This window comes from Dreissena polymorpha, chromosome 1 (genome assembly GCF_020536995.1).
Source record: "Dreissena polymorpha isolate Duluth1 chromosome 1, UMN_Dpol_1.0, whole genome shotgun sequence".
Lineage (NCBI taxonomy): Eukaryota > Metazoa > Mollusca > Bivalvia > Myida > Dreissenidae > Dreissena > Dreissena polymorpha.
Window position 1 is genome coordinate 163337872 of NC_068355.1, and position 22443 is coordinate 163360314.

General features: G+C 36.8%; 2 protein-coding genes and 1 long non-coding RNA gene across 3 annotated transcripts; 1 reads left to right on the forward strand and 2 right to left on the reverse strand.

The window, feature by feature from the left end:
* Positions 1-3829: 3829 nt before the first annotated feature.
* Positions 3830-5977, reverse strand: LOC127858794 (uncharacterized protein KIAA1958-like). Its single transcript, XM_052396082.1, has 3 exons — positions 5720-5977; positions 5257-5429; positions 3830-5100 (listed from the first exon to the last, which is right to left on the reverse strand). Exons 1-3 carry the CDS (start codon positions 5975-5977, stop codon positions 4362-4364), a joined length of 1170 nt encoding a protein of 389 aa, XP_052252042.1. The 3' UTR covers positions 3830-4361.
* LOC127858803 (uncharacterized) lies at positions 5296-6500 on the forward strand. Its single transcript, XR_008039063.1, has 2 exons — positions 5296-5437; positions 5754-6500. It is a non-coding gene; the product is annotated as an uncharacterized LOC127858803 (long non-coding RNA).
* A 4265-nt stretch (positions 6501-10765) lies between these two features.
* Positions 10766-21914, reverse strand: LOC127867589 (uncharacterized). The gene is made up of 11 exons (XM_052408870.1): positions 21770-21914; positions 21015-21192; positions 20464-20553; positions 18769-18848; positions 17989-18149; positions 17489-17633; positions 16538-16708; positions 15507-15659; positions 13853-13955; positions 13157-13190; positions 10766-12753 (listed from the first exon to the last, which is right to left on the reverse strand). The coding sequence occupies exons 5-11, from the start codon at positions 18088-18090 to the stop codon at positions 12712-12714; spliced, it is 750 nt and encodes a 249-aa protein (XP_052264830.1). The 5' UTR covers positions 18091-18149; positions 18769-18848; positions 20464-20553; positions 21015-21192; positions 21770-21914; the 3' UTR covers positions 10766-12711.
* Between the last annotated feature and the right edge of the window lie 529 nt (positions 21915-22443).

The window sequence follows — 22443 nt, forward strand, 5'->3', positions numbered from 1 at the left end:
TAACCCTAACGCTGTTGGGAGCCATAATATGGAATGTGTGGCTGTTGCACGACGACCATTAATTTTATTTGTATAAATTACTATAATTGACATTGTACATATAGTACTCAAAATTTGCTAAGGATCACTTTTTATAGTATGTGTAATTTGATGTTTTTATTATTGAAAACAAAACAGCTTGTGTTTTCCAATATATGAGTGCGTTTTCTACATAACCAATAACATGTCTTATCGATTTTGTTTACACAGGCTTGCTAATTTGCTCATGAGAAGCAATACCCATGAAAAGCCTTGACATTTGGCCTTGCACTTGATAAAAACATTGTGAACATGCTTCAAATCTACACTTGTAGCTCAATCATTCATATTGAAAGTTGTTTGAAATGGCTAACTATCGCGTAAGAAGACGTCTTACCTTAGAAGAAATGAATATGGGGTTGGAATGCTGGAAGTAGCAGCGTCACAACGTCACGTGGCACGTCAGCTTGGCGTTTCACAGAGCGTTGTAGCCAGGATGTGGAGCCGCTACTAAATGCATGGTGATGTTATCCCCAGATACAGTGGAGGTCGTCAGAGGGCTACTACGCAGGCACAAGACCGTTTTATTGTGGTACAAGCCCGACGTCATCGCTTTATGAACGCCACGGCCCTTCAAAATGACTTGCAGAATGCATCAGAGGTTCGGGTTTCAACTCAAACCAATCGAACCAGACTGCATAGTGTTAGCACGAGGGATAGACGACCTGCCAATCGTATTCCATTGATGCGCAACCACATCCAGGCACGTCTCCAATGGGCACAAGATCACATAACCTGGTCTTTAAATGACTGGACACCAGTACTCTTCACAGACGAGTCTAGAATATTTGTAGACTTTACAGATAGACGTGCCCGGGTGTGGAGAATAACCAATGAGAGATTCGCACCAGTATGCATCACAAACCATGATCGTTATGGTGGGGGCTCAGTATTGGTTTGGGCTGGGATCAGCATGCAGGGGAAGACCGATCTGCATATCATTGATAACGGCACTATGACAGCTCAGAGATACCTCAGAGAGATCTTGGATGTATACGTCCGTCCATATGCTGGTGCAATAGGTCCAGATTTCATTTTAATGCCAGACCTCACAGAGCCATGGTGACCAATGAGTACCTCCAAGCTGAAACAATCGTCAGGATGGAGTGGCCTGCGATGTCTCCGGACCTCAATCACATAGAGCATGCCTGGGACATGCTTCAGTTTGCAATATTTGCACGCCCTGTCAAGCCTTACACAATCTAGGACCTACGACAAGCCCTACTAGAGGAATGGGTTCGAATCCCATAAGACGGCATCCGTGGGCTTATCAGCAGCATGAGAAGAAGATGCAAATCAGTAATCAATGCCAATGGGAACCATGATATCGAAAAGATCCTTTCACTGTTTGAAAACTTTTACAATAATTTCAATTCTTACACACATGCACTAAAACCTTCAATAGTCACCACTAGCTAGATTCAACCAGCGTTACGCATCAATGATTACTCAATACATAGAAATAAAATAAAAAACACATTTTAATATCAAAACTTGCAAAATAAAATATTAAAATGAACGCAATCCGAAATTGAAGATTATGCGAAACAAAATAAAAAGTGATTCTTAGCAAATTTTGAGTAGTATATATGGAAAATGAGGATAGTATAAAGATAGATTTTTTCCAAATAACTTTAATAATATACCCATGTTTATAAGCATTGGTCATCTATCCATTGTATGTTTATTACAAAAATATTTGATAACTAGAATTTAAAGCAATAATCATGTTTCTTGGGCAAAGAATAATTTTATTAAAGCAGAACATTGAATAGGGTACAACTTTCTAATGCAGGTGTTTTTGCCGACATATGTTAAGGATATTTTACAAGAAACATAAAATTTCTTTCAGAGTTAACATATGGAATTCTGTATGCTGTGGCGTTCAAACGTGGACAGAGAACATTCCTTCGCTTCTTTAAATATTGAGAGTTCTCTGGTTTTATGGAATACAAAGGTAAGATGCATAAAATATACAGTCCACTCTCTTTATCTCGACATCTGATATCTCGATATTCTCGATATGTCGAAGTAAGCTCAATGTCCTTTTTTCCCTTCTTTATCTATATAAGTAAACATCGCTTATCTCTATTTTCGTTATGTCGAATAATTCGATATGTCGATATTTTTTTTCCCAAGTCCCGATTTTGCATGTATTTACTGGGGTTTATCTCGAAGTGCGAATAACTGTCCCAGTTTCGGCAAAAGGTGAGACATTTTTTCTTTGATACTTCGCCGTCCCGCTTCGCCCGGCTGCTCCCGATACTGTTCGGTAGGAAATTGATCCGTTAATTGCATCATTGATCATACGTGCGTAATGTCGTTAGCCATTAACACTTGAGTGAGGCCTGTCACTTTAACTGTCATTTTAACATCAATTAACTGCAATTAATAGAGAGACTGCAGAAAGACCGAAAGACTAATATTTTTTACACACGACATTCCAAAATGCATTGAGTAATATTTGTGTGTATATAAACCGTCGCAAATTTACAGAATGTTGTTCTATCATTGAACTCCAACAGTAATTTTCATGGGTAACTTGAAAGAATATGATTTACGCCTGTTCAGATGGTAAACCCTCGTCTTGATTGGACGTCAATTGCATCATAACTTTAAATAGCAACATTACCGGATGTTTACTCGACAATTTAAACAAATAAAAACCGAATGTGTTCATGCAATTCTGTAATACTGAAACGTCATTTTAAGCATTTAACTAACAAAATTAATTGTGCCTCGTAAAAAACACGTATATATCAGGTATAGAGTATTATGCCACACGGGGACGGCTTTAGTTAGAACACTTAGCAGGTATTTAGATGTTAAAAACAAGGTAAATTTTCGTCTCATTTTTTCTTTGAAAACGCCTTATCGGATATCTGAACTCTCGTTATCTCGATATTTATTCTTGTTCCCGCCGATTTCAAGATAACGAGAGTTGGCTGTATATTGAATAAACACCTGCTGACTGACACATACAATACAAAATAATAAAGTATCAATTAACCGTCAGATTTAGTTAAATTGACATCAATAGCGTAGTGACAATAATACACTATGTATTCCAGGTTTATCCCACATAGGTTTTGATGGCAATATGTTCTGAGATAATGTGTTCACACAATCTGATGTTGACATGGGAAAACAGTGTTATAGAGGTGCACTGACTGAAAAGAGAAATAAGTTGTTTGAGTATGAAAGTAAGTAAATCTATGTGAAACAATAACTCAATGTAACTTCAAGCTCTGCCTGTTTTACGGTAAAAGAACCAATTCAATGTGAATGTTCTGTTTATTTTATTCATTACAGTTTGTATGTTTATTGATGTTATATTTGATAGAAAAAAATTCACAGTGTGCAAATAATAATTACCGTTAAACTTACTTCTGCAAGTTTCGTATATTTATCTGTTAAACATGCAGAATGTATCATAGAAAAGCACCCTGTTTTCATAGCTATAATAACATTTGTTTTGTTCATTCAAATTGCTCCATTCTAGAAACGAATCAATTGCCAGCGTCAGGAAAGAAGTATTCGGCTCTTCTAAAAAAGAACAAAAACAGCATTTCAAATCTGATGGAGCATTTTCGTGCACATGTGCAGACAGAGCAGTTCCGGGAACCCCCGACCTGTATTGGACTGCTTGCATGCATTATAAAAAAGAAGAGTTTTAAGGACAAAGAAAGCAAAAGGTAATTATTACATAGAGAATAATAGGTTAGTGTTGATTATAGATCAGGTTTATCATGCGAGGCTTAGAAAACAAAAAGCACGAGCCTTGGCGAGTGCTTTTTCGTTTTCGTGCCGAGCATGATAAACCTGATCTATAATCAACACTAACCTATTATTCTATTTATCCCACTTTTTTATTCAGTAAACCTTTTTATTTTAACAAAATTAGTTTTCATGAGTGTTTGTCGTACTTTGATAATGACTGTAGTGTAACCAAGATCAGTGTATTACTCCGCGTTCCAAAAATAACCGCTGATCAAATTGTCATTTAAAATAATCAGAATATCGTTCTGTGACAAAGAATCGTGCGTTACTAATAACAATTTTATTCATATTGAATTGCAAATCTAAAAGTTTTATAACATTAATATAACATTTAGTTGTTCAATACAAGGAACTACATTTGTATACAACGTAGCCTAACACCACACACAATTCACTTTCGATGTTCAAACTATCAACTAGAACACGAGGTGCAAAACATTTGCTTCTTTGTTGTAATATGTGGTTATTTCGTGACGAAATAACAATAACAACTTGGATTTAATCTAATTATTCACATTAAAATTTTGAATGTGGAAAGTGGCACCAAAGAATTGCGAGGCAAAATTGTTCGAACGAGAGAAAGACATTTGCTGGTGAAGTGACTGGGTGGGACGAAAATCAAGATCAACTTGTTCAACGGTAGACAGTGGTTGTGTAGGCTGCATTTCGACCATAGTTTCAGTGCATGAAGGTGAACAAGAGGAAGCTGTTTGTTTGTTACATTTACTGGACTGAGCAAGAATGTTGGAACACTTTTGCTGCTGTTCAACAGATATGGTGGAATAATTGGTTATGGACTGGACATTTTTGTGCCCTGTTATGGCCATGATTTCAGTGGGTGGAATGTTTGCATTTCGAAGTTTTTGGACCAGGAATTTGCGAACTGAGTGGTTGGTTATTCTCTTGTGCTCGGGAAAGCCGGCGTCTTTTGCCATGGCCTTCAGCATCTGACCCAGCTTGTTGACACCCAATTGTTGACGCAAGAACCACTGGGATGCAGTGTCAATTGTGCGTGTTGCCAGGTAGAAAGGGTGCTGATCTGAAGAAAAATCAGATGGACGCATATTCGAGTACAGCTTGTAAATTAACACGGGATTTCTTGGTCCAGAAGTGCCGAACATCTTGGGAGACACTTTTCTTATGTCAGCGATGTTCTCTCCTGTGCGCGTTTTCGTTTGCCGCTCGTTTAACTCGAGATACTCGACACCATTCAAGTCTACACGGAGGCGGACGTCTCCCCACCTAATAAAATACAAGAATCTTAATTTAATGTCAGATATGAACAATAATGAAATACAGCATTTAAGTTGAAGCGGATGTACTTAGTGAATGGGGTGAAAAAATAATGAAAAAAATTGATACATATTTTGTGTGTTTGTGTGTAAAAATGTTTCTTACCGCAAATTGTATTGCTCCGTTGTACCTCGCAAGCCAAAATGAAGGCAGTTGTTCAACCAGACTGTATTTAACAAGGCTTTCGGAGACTCCGTGCCAAGGATCCCCTTCTCCCAGAGCAGATCGATGTCGGTATCACTCAGCGGATGGGCCTCCCTAGGACGGTTTCCCATACCCTAAATTGGTGATTTATATTTATTATACTGTTTCATTTAACTTTTCGACTATATTTTTTAATTTAAATTTATTTTTTGAGTATTCTATCTTTCGTAGGCTTACAGTATTACTTTTAATGTGACTTTTAGACTTTTATTTATTAACTGCAACTTTATGTCGACAGGGTACTAGTTTCGTACAGACTACATTTGGGATTTTTTCCCAATTTTGTCATAAATGATACATTTTCTGTTGAATATGTTATTTTTGCCAAATTTCTTTTAGTTATAACCGTTCATCTCAATTTTACCTGTTTCTTAAGACTTTTTTTCTTTGCATTGTAGGTGTCCCTTGTGAGTGCAAATTGGGCTCCAGTCCCTGTCATGACTGAACATCCATAGCGATGTCGTTTCAGGTACCTGTCAACACTAGCAATGATGCCACGGAGGGAGCTTGGTTCAAAATCTGTGCCATTTGACTTTTTAAGGGACAACAGGAAAGTGGCCAAATACTCATCAAGAAGAGTTGGTTCTATGTGGTGGATTTCTTTTGATTCAGCTTTTGACATAAGAAACCTTTTAAATTTGTTTATGTCAGACAAGGTCTTCGATAAAGTCTTTTTATTTTCATTTTGGACAATGAAATCACCAACATCAGTGAGGTTAACATCTAAGAACTCTTTATTCTCATGCAGATCTAAAGTTGGGGGGAAGACATTGCTACTGGATGGTGCGTTACTACTGGGGCTGGTTTCATTCTCAATGGTCAATTCAATTTCATTTGTGAACAAAATAGATGGATCAAACCCATATTGTTCCTGGAACTGGCTTAGTGTTAATTCCACTTCAGTTGCTTTTTGCTCATGTTCATTATTTATTTCATCCCAAGTTAATGAGAAATTGACTTTGTCAAATTCGTCAGACATTTTGAGGGGTTTACGATTTCGCAGACGATTGTGTTCTATAGTCAAAGGGGAGCAACTCGAACTGACTTCTTCAAAGGGGAGCAACAACAACAGAACCTATTTGCAACATAGTGTTAAATTTACATAATACTAGAGGTTTTAATAAAAATAAATGACAAAAAACACGGTTTTTTGCTACTTTTATTTGTTTTAAGGTCATTAAGATTGACAAACATTTGAGATTGTTTTCATTATTGATGCACTTGGCAAATACAAGCGACGAGGTGCGTGGGAAAAAGTAGTCCCGGTTCGGCAGTTGATGACGTCATTTCGTGCCATTGATTATAGCCTTGCCGTTGATTATAGATGAAATTTAATCAACGGGGCTTTAATCAACCGATTTCGCTGTAAAAGTGGGATAAAATTTTGTACACCCAGAATCTGCCAGTGATAAACATTTAATTCATGTGTCCATGAAGATTATGATTAAGTGTTAACTTTTTGATAGAATTATGTGACTTATAACATAATTTAGGAAGATAGGAGTATGTTTATCAATGCTCCTGCTAGGATTCGAAATGGACAGGGTGCTCTTTAGTCAAAACGGCACTTAAGCTTCCAGTCATTATATGCTTGTTGCATTTTTTCAACATAAAATGTATATATATATATATATATATATATATATATTTATTTATGTATTTATATATATATATATATATATATATATATATATATATATTATATATATAAAATGGCTGAACTAAAATGTGATCAGATCAAGAAAATAGCATGGAAGGGTGCTGCGCCCTACCGTTAAGGCCTAGCTCATAGTTTCAGATCAACCTTAATTATTGTGAAAAATGTGTCTCTTTTTTTAACTCACCTGAGCACAAAGTGATTATGGTGAGCTTATGTGATTGCTTTTTGTCCGTCTCATAATTGTGCGTCCGTCACCAACATTTATCTTGTTAACATTCTAAGGCAACATTTATTTTATGATCTTTATGAAACTTGGTCAGAAGATTTTTCCCAATGATATCTTGGCTGAGTTTGAAAGTGGGTCATGTGAGGTCAAAAACTAGGTCATAACATTTGTTCTAATGATATCTCGGCTGAGTTCTAAAATTATTCGGTGGGTTGAAAAACATAGCCGCAATAGGCAGGGCAGTATTCCTTATATGGCTTTAGTAAAATCTTGTTTACACTTTAGAAGTCTAATCGATGAAACTGGGTCAGAAATTGTGTATTTATTACATTTCATATGGGCAGAGTTTGAAAATGGCTCTGGTCGCCAGGTGGCGGGGTATTTTTTTAGTAAAATGGCTATAGTGAAACCTTGTAAATACTATAACTGTAAGTCAGAGTTTTAGTTTTATATTCATGAGACTTTGTCAGAAGATTTTTTCAAATGATATTTCGATTGAGTTTAAAACTGGATCATGTTAGGTAAAAAAAACTTGGTAAAATTAAAGAAACAGATAGTTAACACTCAAGTCATATTTTGGACAGAACATTTGTTGTTATGATATTTTGGCAAAGTTAGAAAATGGCGGTAGTCTGCTGAAAAACATTGCCAGCAGGGGGTAGAGCAGTTTTAATTATATGGCTATAGTGAAACCTTGTAAACAGTGTAGACTTCACATTTTTAGTCATTTAGTTCCTTTAGATCTCAGATGAGCGCCTTATGGTTTATGGCCGGCAATCTTGCTTATTTGTTTGTCATGATGATTTTAAATTTTTTAACAGATAATGTAAAAACTGAAAATCATACAAAACCCTGTCATATATAACAATGTGTAGCTGTAATTTCATACAGAAATACATGCGGTATCATGTAATTTTAAATAAGTGGATGCAATCCATGTGTAGTGCTTGTAATTGTACTGTTTACATCAAAATTATGTACATCATTGAGTGTCAAATTTAGTAAGACAAGCAAATTTGGATTAAACAAATCTGACTGTCTGACAGATTGGTGTGTCCTATTTGTTTTTACAGTGAAAAGGTTTAGTTTTGTTGAATAATACAATCATATTAGACTCCATCAAGCATACAAACTGTTCGACGATGAGGCCTTCCGAGCTCTGATGAATGCATTCAGAGAGAAAGCATCCGTTCCACAATCACCAATGTCTCTGTTTTCACCTCTTCGGTCACCTGTCTCTTGGCTGGCACAAATGCAATTTATTTCGTTCATTCCGAATAACCATAAATGGCAATTAAAGAAAGTTAACTTTTCTCACAATGGTTACCCCTTTGTGACAAGAAATATAAACCAGCCTCAGCACGATATCAAATTCTATATTACTTCCATGATGGTTACCTGTCAGAAGTGTTTGATGTTTGCTTGAAACTTAAACACATGAAAACCCTACCATCAACCTCCACTGTGAGACTGTCTCTACCAGTGTCATCTGATTTAGTAGCTGATGACCAGCACCCTCCACAAAAACGATCTCGTAGAGAAGTTAAACGAAGGTTAAGGCTTGCAGATTTAGAAGTAAATATAAGGTCTGTTGACCCAGACTTCTCTCAAGAATCCAAAATTGAAAACGAATCGGCTTATCAACTATTTAAGTTTGCATTAATTACAAATGGTAATGTCATTAGGCGCCATTCATCAAGTTTCATAAACATATTTGCAATGAACGATATAAGCTTGTCAACTGGCCTTTTCCAAGAAGATTCATATGTTTATCTCTCATATTCCAATGCTAATGAACATACAGACATGTCTTGTTCCTGTGACATATACTCGACATTGTTTCATTTGGCAACAATAAACATTCCTGCTCAAGAATTGGCCACTATTGATGTCTCCAGGGTCAAATGTTGCCATATGCGTCTCTTCAAAGAAATGATCAAACCTTTCATGAATTTGGTTATTCGAAATGTCACTGACCCTGTACTTCCAGAAAATAAATTTGTACAAAAAATGAGTGCTGACTTAGGAAAAGTGAATGAGTTGATTTGTCCACTTCTAACAAAGTCACAAAAATATGAACAGTATTCTGTATTTTACTTGACAACAGATTTCATTGTCTTTCAGGTTACTGCGATGCAATGTTTTCGTCTTCGAAAAGACACATTGTTTACATGAACAAAGCCGAAAACCTCTGCCCACATTTAGAAATATTGAAAAATCATAAATATATCTGGGAAAATGAATTGCTCAATAGTGCTATAGCCAGTAGTTCCAATGAACAGGCCTGTGAAGATGATACTGAGGAGACAGAGGCATTGGGACTAGATGAGACGAATAAGGAAGACCTTACCGCACAACCTGTACAAGACCAAGATATTAAGGTATATTTAAATGAAGTGTAATTTTATATTAAACTAATATACTGTCATAACCAAAACTATAGCTGTTATTTGCCATGTTACTTCATTACCTTCAGAACAGACAGAATATTGACCATTATAATCATAGAAGCTTATCAATACATTGGACAAGTGCTTAACTATTAACTTTAGCAAATATCAGATTTTTCTAAAGTGCTTAACCGAAGGACCTTACTGGGTGATTCAGTTAGTGGAATGAGTTTGAGTTTTCTGTCTGATTATTACATCTGACATCTTTAACCAGGGTCATCATTTCAACCCTGAAAGCGGATTGTTGGAATATCCCAGCCTCAGCAAAGAATGGCCTCTTCCTGATGGTTGTGCCAGTCTGCAATACAGCATACAAGCACAATCCCTAATTTGTGACAGAATGAACGGAAGGGATGGTGAAGTATTTCTGTTCACCAACCAGGGGGGCTTGGAGAAGCTGAGAGTGTGTTCGTTGCCAGCTGAATGCAGTTGTGGAGTAAGATGCACTTGCATTATATATTCAATAACATACTCAAAAAGGTAAATTTGGGAAACTAAGACATTATACATGTGTCTAAATGGTATTTTTTTTAAAGGGGATCCAAACTATCAAGTTAAGGGTTATATATACTTGCGCATTATATTTAGTAAAATGCATAGGAAAAGAAAACAATATAGTACAATTGACTTGTTTTTACTGTCCATTGTGTAGCATTACACATAATCGGATCAACATCAATGCAACGTCATGTTGTTTGAGTATTGACTATAATATTTAAATGTATGTTTATATCATATATAAATTTGAATTAATTTGAGTTTTTACGTTAATATTTAAAACTACGATACTGTGATTTTTGAATTCAAACAGAAAGCTTTACTTATGAAAATGACCGATGTAGTATAATCATAAATTAAATTTAATAAATTTGTGTTTGCACCGATAATCCATTTATTGCCAAGATCAACGTCAAATTTATATGATCCATATATTTATCTATAATATGTTTGATATAACAGTATATTGATTATCACAAAATTGATCCGATATCATAACAAAATGTTATGATATCCATGAGACACGTGCATTTGTTTGTAACTACAAAGCTATTGGCAACCATTTAATATAAAGGGGACTGTCTCTCATAAACAGACAATTCAGCTTAACATGAAGGATAACTTTTGTATCAGAAGATTTAGACTTGTTGCATATACTTTTTCATTTAACAGTCACTTTAATGTCATATACACAATTTTCTTCTTTTTTTCTCATTTGATAGCCACATAAATATTACGTACACAATATTCAACTTATAGTCTCGTGAATATTACATACACACTGCGTATTGTTTTAGTCACTTGAATATTACATATAGAATTCTCATTTTAAAGGTCACTTTAATAATACATACACACTGCTCATTTTAGTCACTTGAATATTACATATACTTTTCTTATGTTACGAACACTGGAATAATACATATACATGTACAAAGTTCATTTCACAGTCTATTGAATATTACATGCACAATGACCATTTCACCACCACCTGAATTAAGCGTTTACAAATTTCATTTCGCAATCATGTGATTTAAATTTCCCACAATCTATGTAAAACATGTTCAAGTTTCAACCTCCTTAAAATAAAACCACACAACGATTTTATCACGCATGAATCTATGTTCAATAACAAACGATGGGTAAGCATGTATTGTTTTGTGGTCATCTGCAACTTTTATTAGCACAAACTCCTCGTACCTGATTTAAAAAAGAAGTTTTTACTAATAAAGTCCTAGACGCGGAAGAACCCGGAAAACCCAAGCTGCTGACCTCGACGCTTGACACGGACGCAGAAGGCAGGATATAGGCTTTTGAACACAAGTGTCTTCGATGACTGCCAGCATTTGCTAAATTGATCAAAACACCAACGAGTACATCTGGAACATTACAGCAGCACTTGTTGGTCAACAAGCACCCCTCCTGGCGACCGTTATACGACGAAAGCTGGTTTGGTTTGGTTCGGACACATCACCAGGCACATCTCACTGTGCAAGACCGTGTTCAAGGGCATGCTGAAGAGAGATCGCCGTCGAGGCCGCCAGAAAGAAAGCTTGATGGGCGTCTCTCCCCATGGATGAGATACTCTCAGCAGCCAACAACAAACCTGATTGGCGGAGGATCTCGATGTCGTCGTTTCTGTTTTCCCCAACTGCCTGCCCGGTCAAGGGAATGATGATGATGATGATGCTTGAAACGGTAACACCATGATCATCCAGGCGTTTCAGAGTTCATTTATCAGAGATTGCTTCCCATGATAATCCAGGAGTTTCAGAGTTCCGTTATCAGTGATGGCTGCTCATGATAATCCAGGCGTTTCAGAGTTCCGTTATCAGTGATTGCTGCCCATGATGATCCAGGCGTTTCAGAGTTCCGTGATCAGTGATTGCTGCCCATGATAATCTAGGCGTTTCAGAGTTCCGTTATCAGTGATTGCTGCCCATAATAATCCATGAGTTTCAGAGTTCCGTTATCAGTGATTGCTGCCCATGATAATCCAGGCGTTTCAGAGTTCCGTTATCAGTGATTGCTGCCCATGATAATCTAGGCGTTCCAGAGTTCCGTTATCAGTGATTGCTGCCCATGATAATCTAGGCGTTTCAGAGTTCCGTTATCAGTGATTGCTGCCCATGATAATCTAGGCGTTTCAGAGTTCTGTTATCAGTGATTGCTGCCCATGATAATCTAGGCGTTTCAGAGTTCCGTTATCAGTGATTGCTGCCCATGATAATCTAGGCGTTTCAGAGTTCCGTTATCAGTGATTGCTGCCCATAATAATCCATGCGTTTCAGAGTTCCGTTATCAGTGATTGCTGCCCATGATAATCCAGGCGTTTCAGAGTTCCGTTATCAGTGATTGCTGCCCATAATAATCCATGCGTTTCAGAGTTCCGTTATCAGTGATTGCTGCCCATGATAATCCAGGCGTTTCAGAGTTCCGTTATCAAAGATTGCTGTCCATGATAATCCAGGCGTTTCAGAGTTCCGTTATCAGTGATTGCTGCCCATGATAATCCATGCGTTTCAGAGTACCGTTATCAGAGATTGCTGCTCACTCCAATGCACCTTTAAATAATGTGATAAAAATAATTGTTGAGTTAAGAGCTGTACGTTGGTACATAGACCGCGATAATCGGTCTTATGCTGTATGCGGCTAGCGTAATTGCAGACCAGCTTGCGCAATGGCTGTAACGTCTCTTCAGCGAACATTTTCATTTGGTTTAGCTCATGAAAAGACTGCGCGAACTGGTCTGAAGATACGATGGTCGAATATGGCATAAGGCATATTTTTAAGACGAGACTCATATTTTATTTTCTTGACGTAATATGTCAAACAAACACAAGAGGCTATTTAACGACTGATTCATTATAAATCACTGTGTAAAATATATGTGTATTGTTCAACATGTTTAATTTTTGTCTTGATGCGAGATTATTAACAGTGTGAAATGGTAGAAGCACAACTTACCGGCAGCGTAATAACGTAAGACAATCGCCGTTTTCTACAATGAAAACGTTGTGTACAATCATTACACTATTTTTATGTTGCAAGCATCAAACACCAATATTACGAGAGTGAGGTATATTCTTTAGTTTTATGTTTGCAAACTAAAATGTGTGTGTTCTTATGATTTTTCAATTACACGTGTATGGACGCATTGCATGACACGTTTAAATAAGTAAATATTTGCTTGTCTTAAAACATAAATTCATCCATATTAAAGTAAATACCTCCGTATTATCAACATAGTTATAAATAACAATTTATATTTAAGATGTTATAGCATTTAAAAGATGAAAGAAAAATTAAGCATCTATACCACAGCGTGATAAATATGTATTTGCATTAAGCCCGCTTTTCACAGAGCGTTACTCATTTAATCTACCACGTTGTTTTAAGTAGGAATACAAACGAGTAGTTCGATCTACCGGTATCTTGTGAAAAATTGACATGACATAAATTCTTAGGAAGTTAACTTTAATTAAAGGCCTTTCTTACAAGGTTCCAGTTCTAAAGGCTTCATTTCCAACCATAAGATACAGATGAGCAGCAAACAGCATAAAACCTGAACAGACTGCGAGTTTCTCGCAGGCTGTTCTGTTTTTATGCTGGTTGCACATAGCCATTTTCACTTTGCATCTGAGTGGGAGAGGGATAACTCACATTATTCTTCGAACACGTTTAACCACGATCAGTCCACCGCCCAGCGTTAAAAGGACACTTGCTGCAACTCCTATCCACATCGCGACACAAACATCTGGAGTGTCTGAAAATAAAATGTTGCCATAGCAACAATTACAATGACATCTAAACACCAATGTATCTTGTCAGAAGTTGCGTTTCAATAACAAAGATGTTCAACATCTAGTAAATTAGCTTCCGCACTATAAAACAGATTAATATTTATAAAAATGAGTTTCAGTAGCATGAAAGATGTCCAACGCCTTATTCACTATATATCATAAGCTTATGCTTTTAATAAATCTCCATTTTTCGCATATCGATCACAACAAAGATAGAAAACGCTTGATATGATGTGTGTCTATGATTATTAGATCATGTATACCTGTGACGATACTGAACGAACATGCATAAAGCCCCGTTTTTCCAAAGCGAGCCTCATTATAATATCTCAATCAAGTGTTTATAACAACGACTAGAAATAACTTCCGTGGTTTACAAAACACTATTGACAGAAGAAGTGAGGTGAATACGACGGCGATAATTTATGTCGTGTGCATATAATATTCCGGATATGGGCCTTATTTATGTTCCCATTTCCAACCGATAAGCCCCAAAACAGTATGATCTAAACTAGATAGCGCAAAAACGCGTACTAGTGGTTTGTTGAATGGGATATCAAATCATGCCAGATATATGTCTAAGACACAAGACAAGCAAAAACTTTCCCAAAAGGTAATATACATTGTATTCAGCTTAGTGAAATAACACTAAATAAGAAAACGTATTACCGTTTAAAGATCATCATCAATCTTTACAGGAAACGTAATAAGGCGCTGTAGCGCTTTTGAAATGGGCCGTGCTCTGTGAAAAAGGGGTTTGATGCATGTGCGTTAAGTGTCGTCCCAGATTAACCTGTGCTTTCCACACAGGCATATCAGGGACGACACTCTCCGCTTTTATGATATTTTTTGTTTCAAGAAAGTCTATTCTTAGCAAAAATGACGTAAAGGAGGAAAGTGTCCTCCCTGATTAGTCTGTGCGGACTGCACAAGCTAATCTGAGACGACACTTTACGAACTTTCTCAGAGCGCATATATATTATTTCAGCCGAGTTCGAAGCAAGGTGAAGTCAGCACAGGCTCATCAGGAAATACACTTTCCACGTAGACGGAGTTAATAATTAGAAGAGACATCCTTTACATGAAAAAATAATAAATACGGAACGTGCCGTTAATGATCAGCCTGTGCGGACTGCACTTTACCCACATTCGTCAAGCCCGGTTTTCCAAGTGCGCGGCTCAAATACACATGCTGCCCAAATTAGTCTAAAGTCGTACTGCGAGTATTTTTGTTGACATGTTTCGTTTAAAAAAGTATTCAAGCCAAACCTATATTTCTACTTGAACAGTGTTAAAATCAGAAGCTTAAGACAGAAACATACGGTTGCATAGAGGTGACATTCGCTCCTCCTTTTTAAATTGCACTTCTATTTTTTTATATCACGTGGCCTCGAGAGGAGTGCAATTTAAACAAGAGGAGTGTAGGTCACCTCTTTGCCACCGTAGAAACACCATATTACACCATTTAGGATTTTTTTTATGCATACAACTTCTCTATACGGAAGATCGGGTACCTGGGGCACAAGAGCCGTTAGCAGACGCAAGCATGCGCAAAACACCGTTCCGGTCACGTGACTGCAGCTTAATCAAATATATATTATGTGGGTTGAGTGCTTCTAACACATAGGAGTTCAGCGTGTTGCTGAGGTTGACGTACGTCCCGAGACCTGAAATGAAACGACATGTCTCTTGTTGAGCGTGCAACTGTGGTGTGAACATGTATGCGTCTGAAAAAGATTATAAGCCTCGTAATAGGAAAACTACCTCAATGCATGTGCGTAAAGTGTCGTCCCATATTAGCTTGTGCAGTCCGCAGGGACGACACTTTCCGCCCTAAGTTCCGTCCGCGAGATACTTCCTTTAAACGTTTCGTCCCTGAGGACTCTATGCCTAACGGACAGGCTAATCTTGGACGACACTTTTCACACATACCGGTACATTAAGCCCAGTTTTTCCAGAACGCGACTCAAACGCTTATCGGATGCCACAGTTGTGTGCTGATCAATTTTGACACATTTCAAATAAGGTTTTGAATGATACGTCTCATTGCTTTGTTGTCCACGACACAGCATCAAGAAAAAACGCACACATCAATTAGGGTTTGTAAACAAGTGATTATAAAATGTAAATGCAAAATTCGCAACTGGCTAATGAGTTATTTATCATGATAGCATATCAGAGTGCCGTTAGCAAAAAAGGGACACATTATATTTACTTTTTTTCTGATTCACTTTTTGTGAAGTATGAGGTTCAAAGCGTTGTTCAACCGGTTTAAACCTAGATACTTCTCATTGACCCTTTGAAGCAGTTTTTTTAACCAGTTTAAACCCCAACCTTTTAAATATTTTATGCCATATTGTATGTTTTAGCATGCATTACATGGGTAATGATCCAATTGCAATAAATAAATTACTAGCGTGCATTAAAAAGAAATTCTTTCCTGATAATGTTTCTGGGATTTATTTATTCATTTATTCTACAAAGCTAGGCACTAAATTATAGTCCTTTAAAAACAGTGTCAACCGATACGACAATAGCAACATACCTGTGCAATTAGCACCCTGGTCCGAACGTTGGCAGTACGTAAGCACGAACTTGGATATGAAGAATACTGGTTCCACCTGGCCGCAAGATGGCGTGGTCCATTGCACGAGAAGCGTTCGTGAAGGCATTCCATCTGACGTCACGGTCAGCGCCATTGACAGTTTTGTAACCGCTGAAATTAACCCATTTATGCCTAGTGTCTAGAAAGAAGGCCTTGGCAAACAGCGTAGACCCTGATGAGACGCCGCATGATGCGGCGTCTCATCAGGGTCTGCGCTGTTTGCTTACAGGGATTTTTGTAAGAAATATTCTAAATAAAGCATAAATATACTAGACATCCCTAATTTTGGAAATAAATTGACCCAATTTAGAAGGATGGGAGAGTCCACTAGGCATAAACGGGTTAAGAAACGCTAATATATTAAGACTTTAGTTAATATAAGCCTCGCTCTGTGACAACGGGGCTTAAGGCATGTTCGTAAAGTTGGCCCGAGCAGACAAATCAGAGACGATTGTTTCCAATTAGACTAGGTAGAAAATACTTTTTTTAAACTAAAATTAAATGCAAGTGTCGTCATTAAGAAGCCTTTGTGGACGTCTCAATCTAAGCTTGGACGACATTTAAATCTCGTGAATTAGAATATGTTTCCTCAAATGGAGTATATTCAACTTTATTGTGTGATAAATTGGACACCACGTGACTCAAATGACTTAACTGGAAACAATTGAAGAATAGGTTACAAATACATGTAGCTGATATTTGTTGAAAAAATATATTCCCAAAAATGTACGTTAAGTGTATTAAAAATAATAATCGGTCTATTGATCAATAGTAATTTTTTATGAAATAGACATCTATAAATCCCAAGCAACTTTCGTTTTTATGCAAAAATGCAGTAAACAAATTGTAATTCTTATTTATATTAAAACAATTAAAAACTTATAGATTTACCCTCTGGTTTATAATAAATGCACTTTCTCCACACTATGCCGCCTGTGTCATACGCCATGCCGACCCGGTAGCGGCCTATTTGGTAGTCCGAGGAGAGACGCATACTTAAATGGCTGCTTGGTACAGTCACAATAGGCGAAGATTGCTGAAAAGACACCAACAGTTCATGTAAATTGCTGTAGAAAAAACAACAGTTCATATGCACTGCTGTAAAAATACCAACAGTTAATATATATTGCTCTAAAAATACCAACAGTTCATATGTATTGATGTGCAAAGACCAACAGTTCATTGCTGTACAAAAACCAACAGTTCATATTCATTGCTGTAAAAACGCCAACATTTCATATGTATTGAACATCCTTCTTAATTTACTTGCAATCTTTTTCTATCGGATGAGCCTTCATTTCAGTAATGACTTTTAAGTTTTAACGATTACGAATATGCGAGAATGCTTCCATTTTAAGTCAACGCATTGATAATTCCGCGCAGTCACTTACATCACACTCGCCAGAAGTATCCTTTAAGCACCAATAAACACTTGCACGAGAGTCAGCTGTATTGCGCGTGTCTGTCACTGAGTGTGGTCCTGTCCATGACATGCTGAGACTAGAGTTTACGTCACGGTTCACTTCCGGGATAACCTCGCTGATAGGAGAATCTTCAAAAATGTAAACGATAAAAAATCGTCTGAATACTTTGAAAGGTTATAAGCATAACTTGAAAGGCTATTGGTGCCTCCGGTCGCTAATATTCATTTTATTTTAGTATGAGCAATGCTCTCCCTGACTTCGGTGAAATATACATACTTATTATACTTTAGTATACACATGTACTTAAAAAATGGCGTGTTATTATTGAGATTACGTATGATCTTACAATGAAATGTCGGCCATGTATAATAAACTTATAAAATCGTATATTGATCCTTTCTTCTAAGCCTTTAACCTTCAATCAATACACAAAAACACAAAATAAAATTCAAATTAAAAAAATCTTGGAAACATGGGGCTCAATGCATGCGCGGACAGTGTTGTCCCAGATTATCCTGTGCATTTAGTACATTCTAATCAGGGACGACACTTTCCGCCTTGACTAGATTTTCACTATGAATATACTTTATTTAAACGAGTAATACCATTACAGCGGAAAGTGCATTACCTGATTAGCATTAGCGGACTGCACAGGCCACTCTTGAACGTATCTTGATGCACATGCGTTAAGCCCTGTTTTCCCAAAGCGTCACTCGCATGTTTTAAATTTTTATTCTGCAATATTACCTGAAATGTTGATGTCAATTAAAGATTCATCCGACCAACCCGCGGAGTTCCATGCTTGTAAGTTAACCGTATACCGCTGCCTGCACGTTGTCAAATAATGATGAGAAATTGGGTGAAATATTTGGGTTTTCTTTATGTACGAAATATTGACAAGTATATCAGCGGCGAATATGCATGAAGGTCAAAAGATTAAATATTTGGATCTGGTGTATGTTTAACAACAAAGGGGTTACAATGCTGTTGACACAAGCCTTAGGCTGTATTGCATTATTTATTATTTGTACCACAACGCTCATTAACGTGTGCATACTTGAATAGTGACTACTCCAGTAGGTTGAAATTCAGCCAATCAGGAACACGCACGTATAGAACACTGACCAATGGGATTCATAACTGAGTTTCACGGGCCAGATGTTAGAGGGAAACAAGACAGTTAGCGTTTAGACCTAGAGGTGGACAGGTGGAAAGGACACAATCATGTAGCAATCACAACGTATTTGTACAACTGAAAATATTAAGTATGTTAGACATTAAATTGGACTAAAAACTGATATGTGGTGTTGTTGAATATTTTATCCTATATTATGTAGAGAAATTAACATAAATAGAGAGGGACCGACTTGTCCCATACGCGGCACGAGAAAATGGTAGTTAATGCAAAACTCGTCATCTTGGCATTATGCGCATGACGAGATATCGAATGATAGGCTACACACTGGTAATTTAAGAGTATTGAACATTGTTAGTAACTATGTGTCGTCCATGAACTATGAACGATTACGGGACAACGTCAATGTCACGTGATAACGAAAAACGTGACCTGGGACCGAGTATTTCGAGGAAAACGTGGAAGCAGAACTAGTGGTATTCGATATCGTCAAATTGAATTGCAGAATAAGACCGTTCTTTGCCTCTATCGGTATATCCTGCAAACAGGCTTCGAAGTATATGTTTGCTTCTAATTTCAATTTTATTTTTAAACTATGTTATACTATTTCTCAGATTGTATGGAAGGTAAAACGTACTTGTCAATACATACATTATATATTTGATGGATAGATATTGACATGGCTTATATTCCGCTAAACTACGCTATTAAATGTACCCATATATACATTTTTGCAGCTATTTCGCCATACAATTTCTTCCGCATACTTCGACTTGAGGGAATGAGTAAAAACAAAAGCTTCTTAAAATTACAGTTGGCAGTCAATCAAAGCTGATTTTAAAACCATTTACTCTTAACCGACACGTAGATAAATCCTTAAAGTAACCCTAAGGACAGCGTGTATCGCATTTCTATAGCTGATTTTATTCATAATGTTCGGCAGCTGAAAAACCTAGAAATGCGATACTTGTTAACCATAAACTTGTTCAAATTAACCTAGCCATTTTCTTGACATTTGCTTACGACGAGTTGCGTTTAAACATATGAGCCGTGCTCTGTGAAAAAGGGGATTAATGAGTGTACGTAAAGTGTCGTCCCAAGATTAGCTTGTGCAGTCCGCATTAACTAATCATAGACAAAACTGTCCGCTTTTATGGATTTTTTTACGGAAAGTGTCGTCTTAATAAAAGAAAACTAGTCTATGCGGAAAGTGTCGAACTGCACAGGCTAATGTAGGAGGCACTTTCGCACATGCATTAAGAACCATTTTTCCAGATCGATGCTCGTATTCATCATGAAACATTTACCTTCCAATAAAGTATCACGTTGCATAGGCCTCTGTCGCTGTGTACAATGGAAAAAACAATCGGGACATAACTCTGGCGCCATTGCCGGAGCTGCAATCAAAATGCAGACGTAAACAAGGTGCGCAATCTTGATGGGAAATCTCACAACTTACATGTAAACTTTTCTGCCGAAACAATAGGATTTAAAAAAACAAACAATAAACCTATGACTGTGTTATATAGGCATGAGATGACTTATTTATATGTTTTTGTAATGTAGCACAAGTTAAGTAGTTAAGTTACGGAACCAGCAGGTAATTGACTGGTAATTTATCTTACAGTAATGAACAGGAAGACATGGTTGCATAATTAAATCGTTTTACTGCAAACCCATTTACAAACACCCTAAACGCTCAGTGAATTCATTTTGTATTTTGATTAAGTGATATAAGCACATATATCCGTGTTTTACAATCCATATCAAAACTTGAGTATATAAATTTTTCAAATAAAATATTGTTCATATGTTGTTTCATGAAACGAATACATTAAACGTAAGTTTGAGCCCTTACGTGCTTCGTCCGTCCTCGCTTCATTCACGCTGATGATGTCACTTGGGTGACCGTAGGGACTTCCGGTAGGGTCTAGTTTGCGACATGTCACCGTGAATTCGTATTTTGTGAAGGGAGACAATCCTTCAACAACGGTGCTTATACCGGTTGTCGACCTTGATACGTTGTTTTGAACTTCCTATATAAAAATAACAAATACATAAATATGCTTATAGTAAGGTATAAAATAAATAATATTATATGCCTCATTCCTACTTGCCCGTTCGTTTAACAAAATCATGCATGATATCATTAATATTTTAAGTTTCTATAAAAACTACTATGCAAATATATAAATGACAGATGACGTACCGATCCGGGATTTATTATCAGGTCCAATAACCAGTTCAAACAAGGTATGTCCGTTAATCCAGTAATGGTTTTATATGAAGCTTAATTGAGCAACGTTTTGGGAAACTCGGACTTAATGCATATGCGTAAAGCGTCGTCCCAGAAAAACTTTGCAATTAGGGACAACACATTCTGCCTAGACTTAAATTTCGTTTGGAAGAGATTTTCTTTAAACGGAAAAAAATCAACAAATCCGGAAAGTGGACTTCACAGGCTAATCAGGGACAACACTTTACGCACATGCGTTAGGCCCAGTTAGTCCAAAACGAGACTTAACTTATCGGCGATCAACTTTGGTTTTACCTGTCATTATACTGGTCCAAATACATTATGCCTTCAATGTGTTACAATAGCGTTACACTTACTTTCCAGTCTTTTAACCCATTCTTTCTGTACATGAAGTAATATTTTGCCTCCGTCGCTCTAGGAATAGGCAGCTGACGTGGCCACGTTACGCTAACGTTAACGCTGTGATTGTTTAATACGGTGACGTTAACCTCAACAACAGCGGGTGGCTTCTCTAGAATATTTATATCATAACTATATTTATTTATGTAATTGATATATTAAACACAATATTTGTATTTTTTAAAAGTAGTACATTGTAATTATGCACATACATATTCGCTTTTAATTATTTCAAGTTCGTTGTTATTAATTTTTTTATGTCTTTAAATTTAAGTGTTTTTTTTTTAAATTAAGTGCACATGAAGCCACGAAAAACCACGACACTTATCACCTACTCAACGTATAACGCTTAACATATGTGTTAAGCAAATATTTTCTATTAAGTTAACTACTATGTTATATATTCTATAATGATATTTTTCAAATAAAACATATATCGATACGAACACTTAACATATCTAACACCGTTTAAAATCGCTTATAATTTATGTCATCATAATAATATAACCCGTAATATTGGTTTGACCAACCACAATCAATCGGATCGATCTGCCATTGCTCCTCAAATATTGTCGTCTTGTTTTTCAGCATTACGTGCACGTGCAGGATGAATGGTTCCCGGAAATCAAGA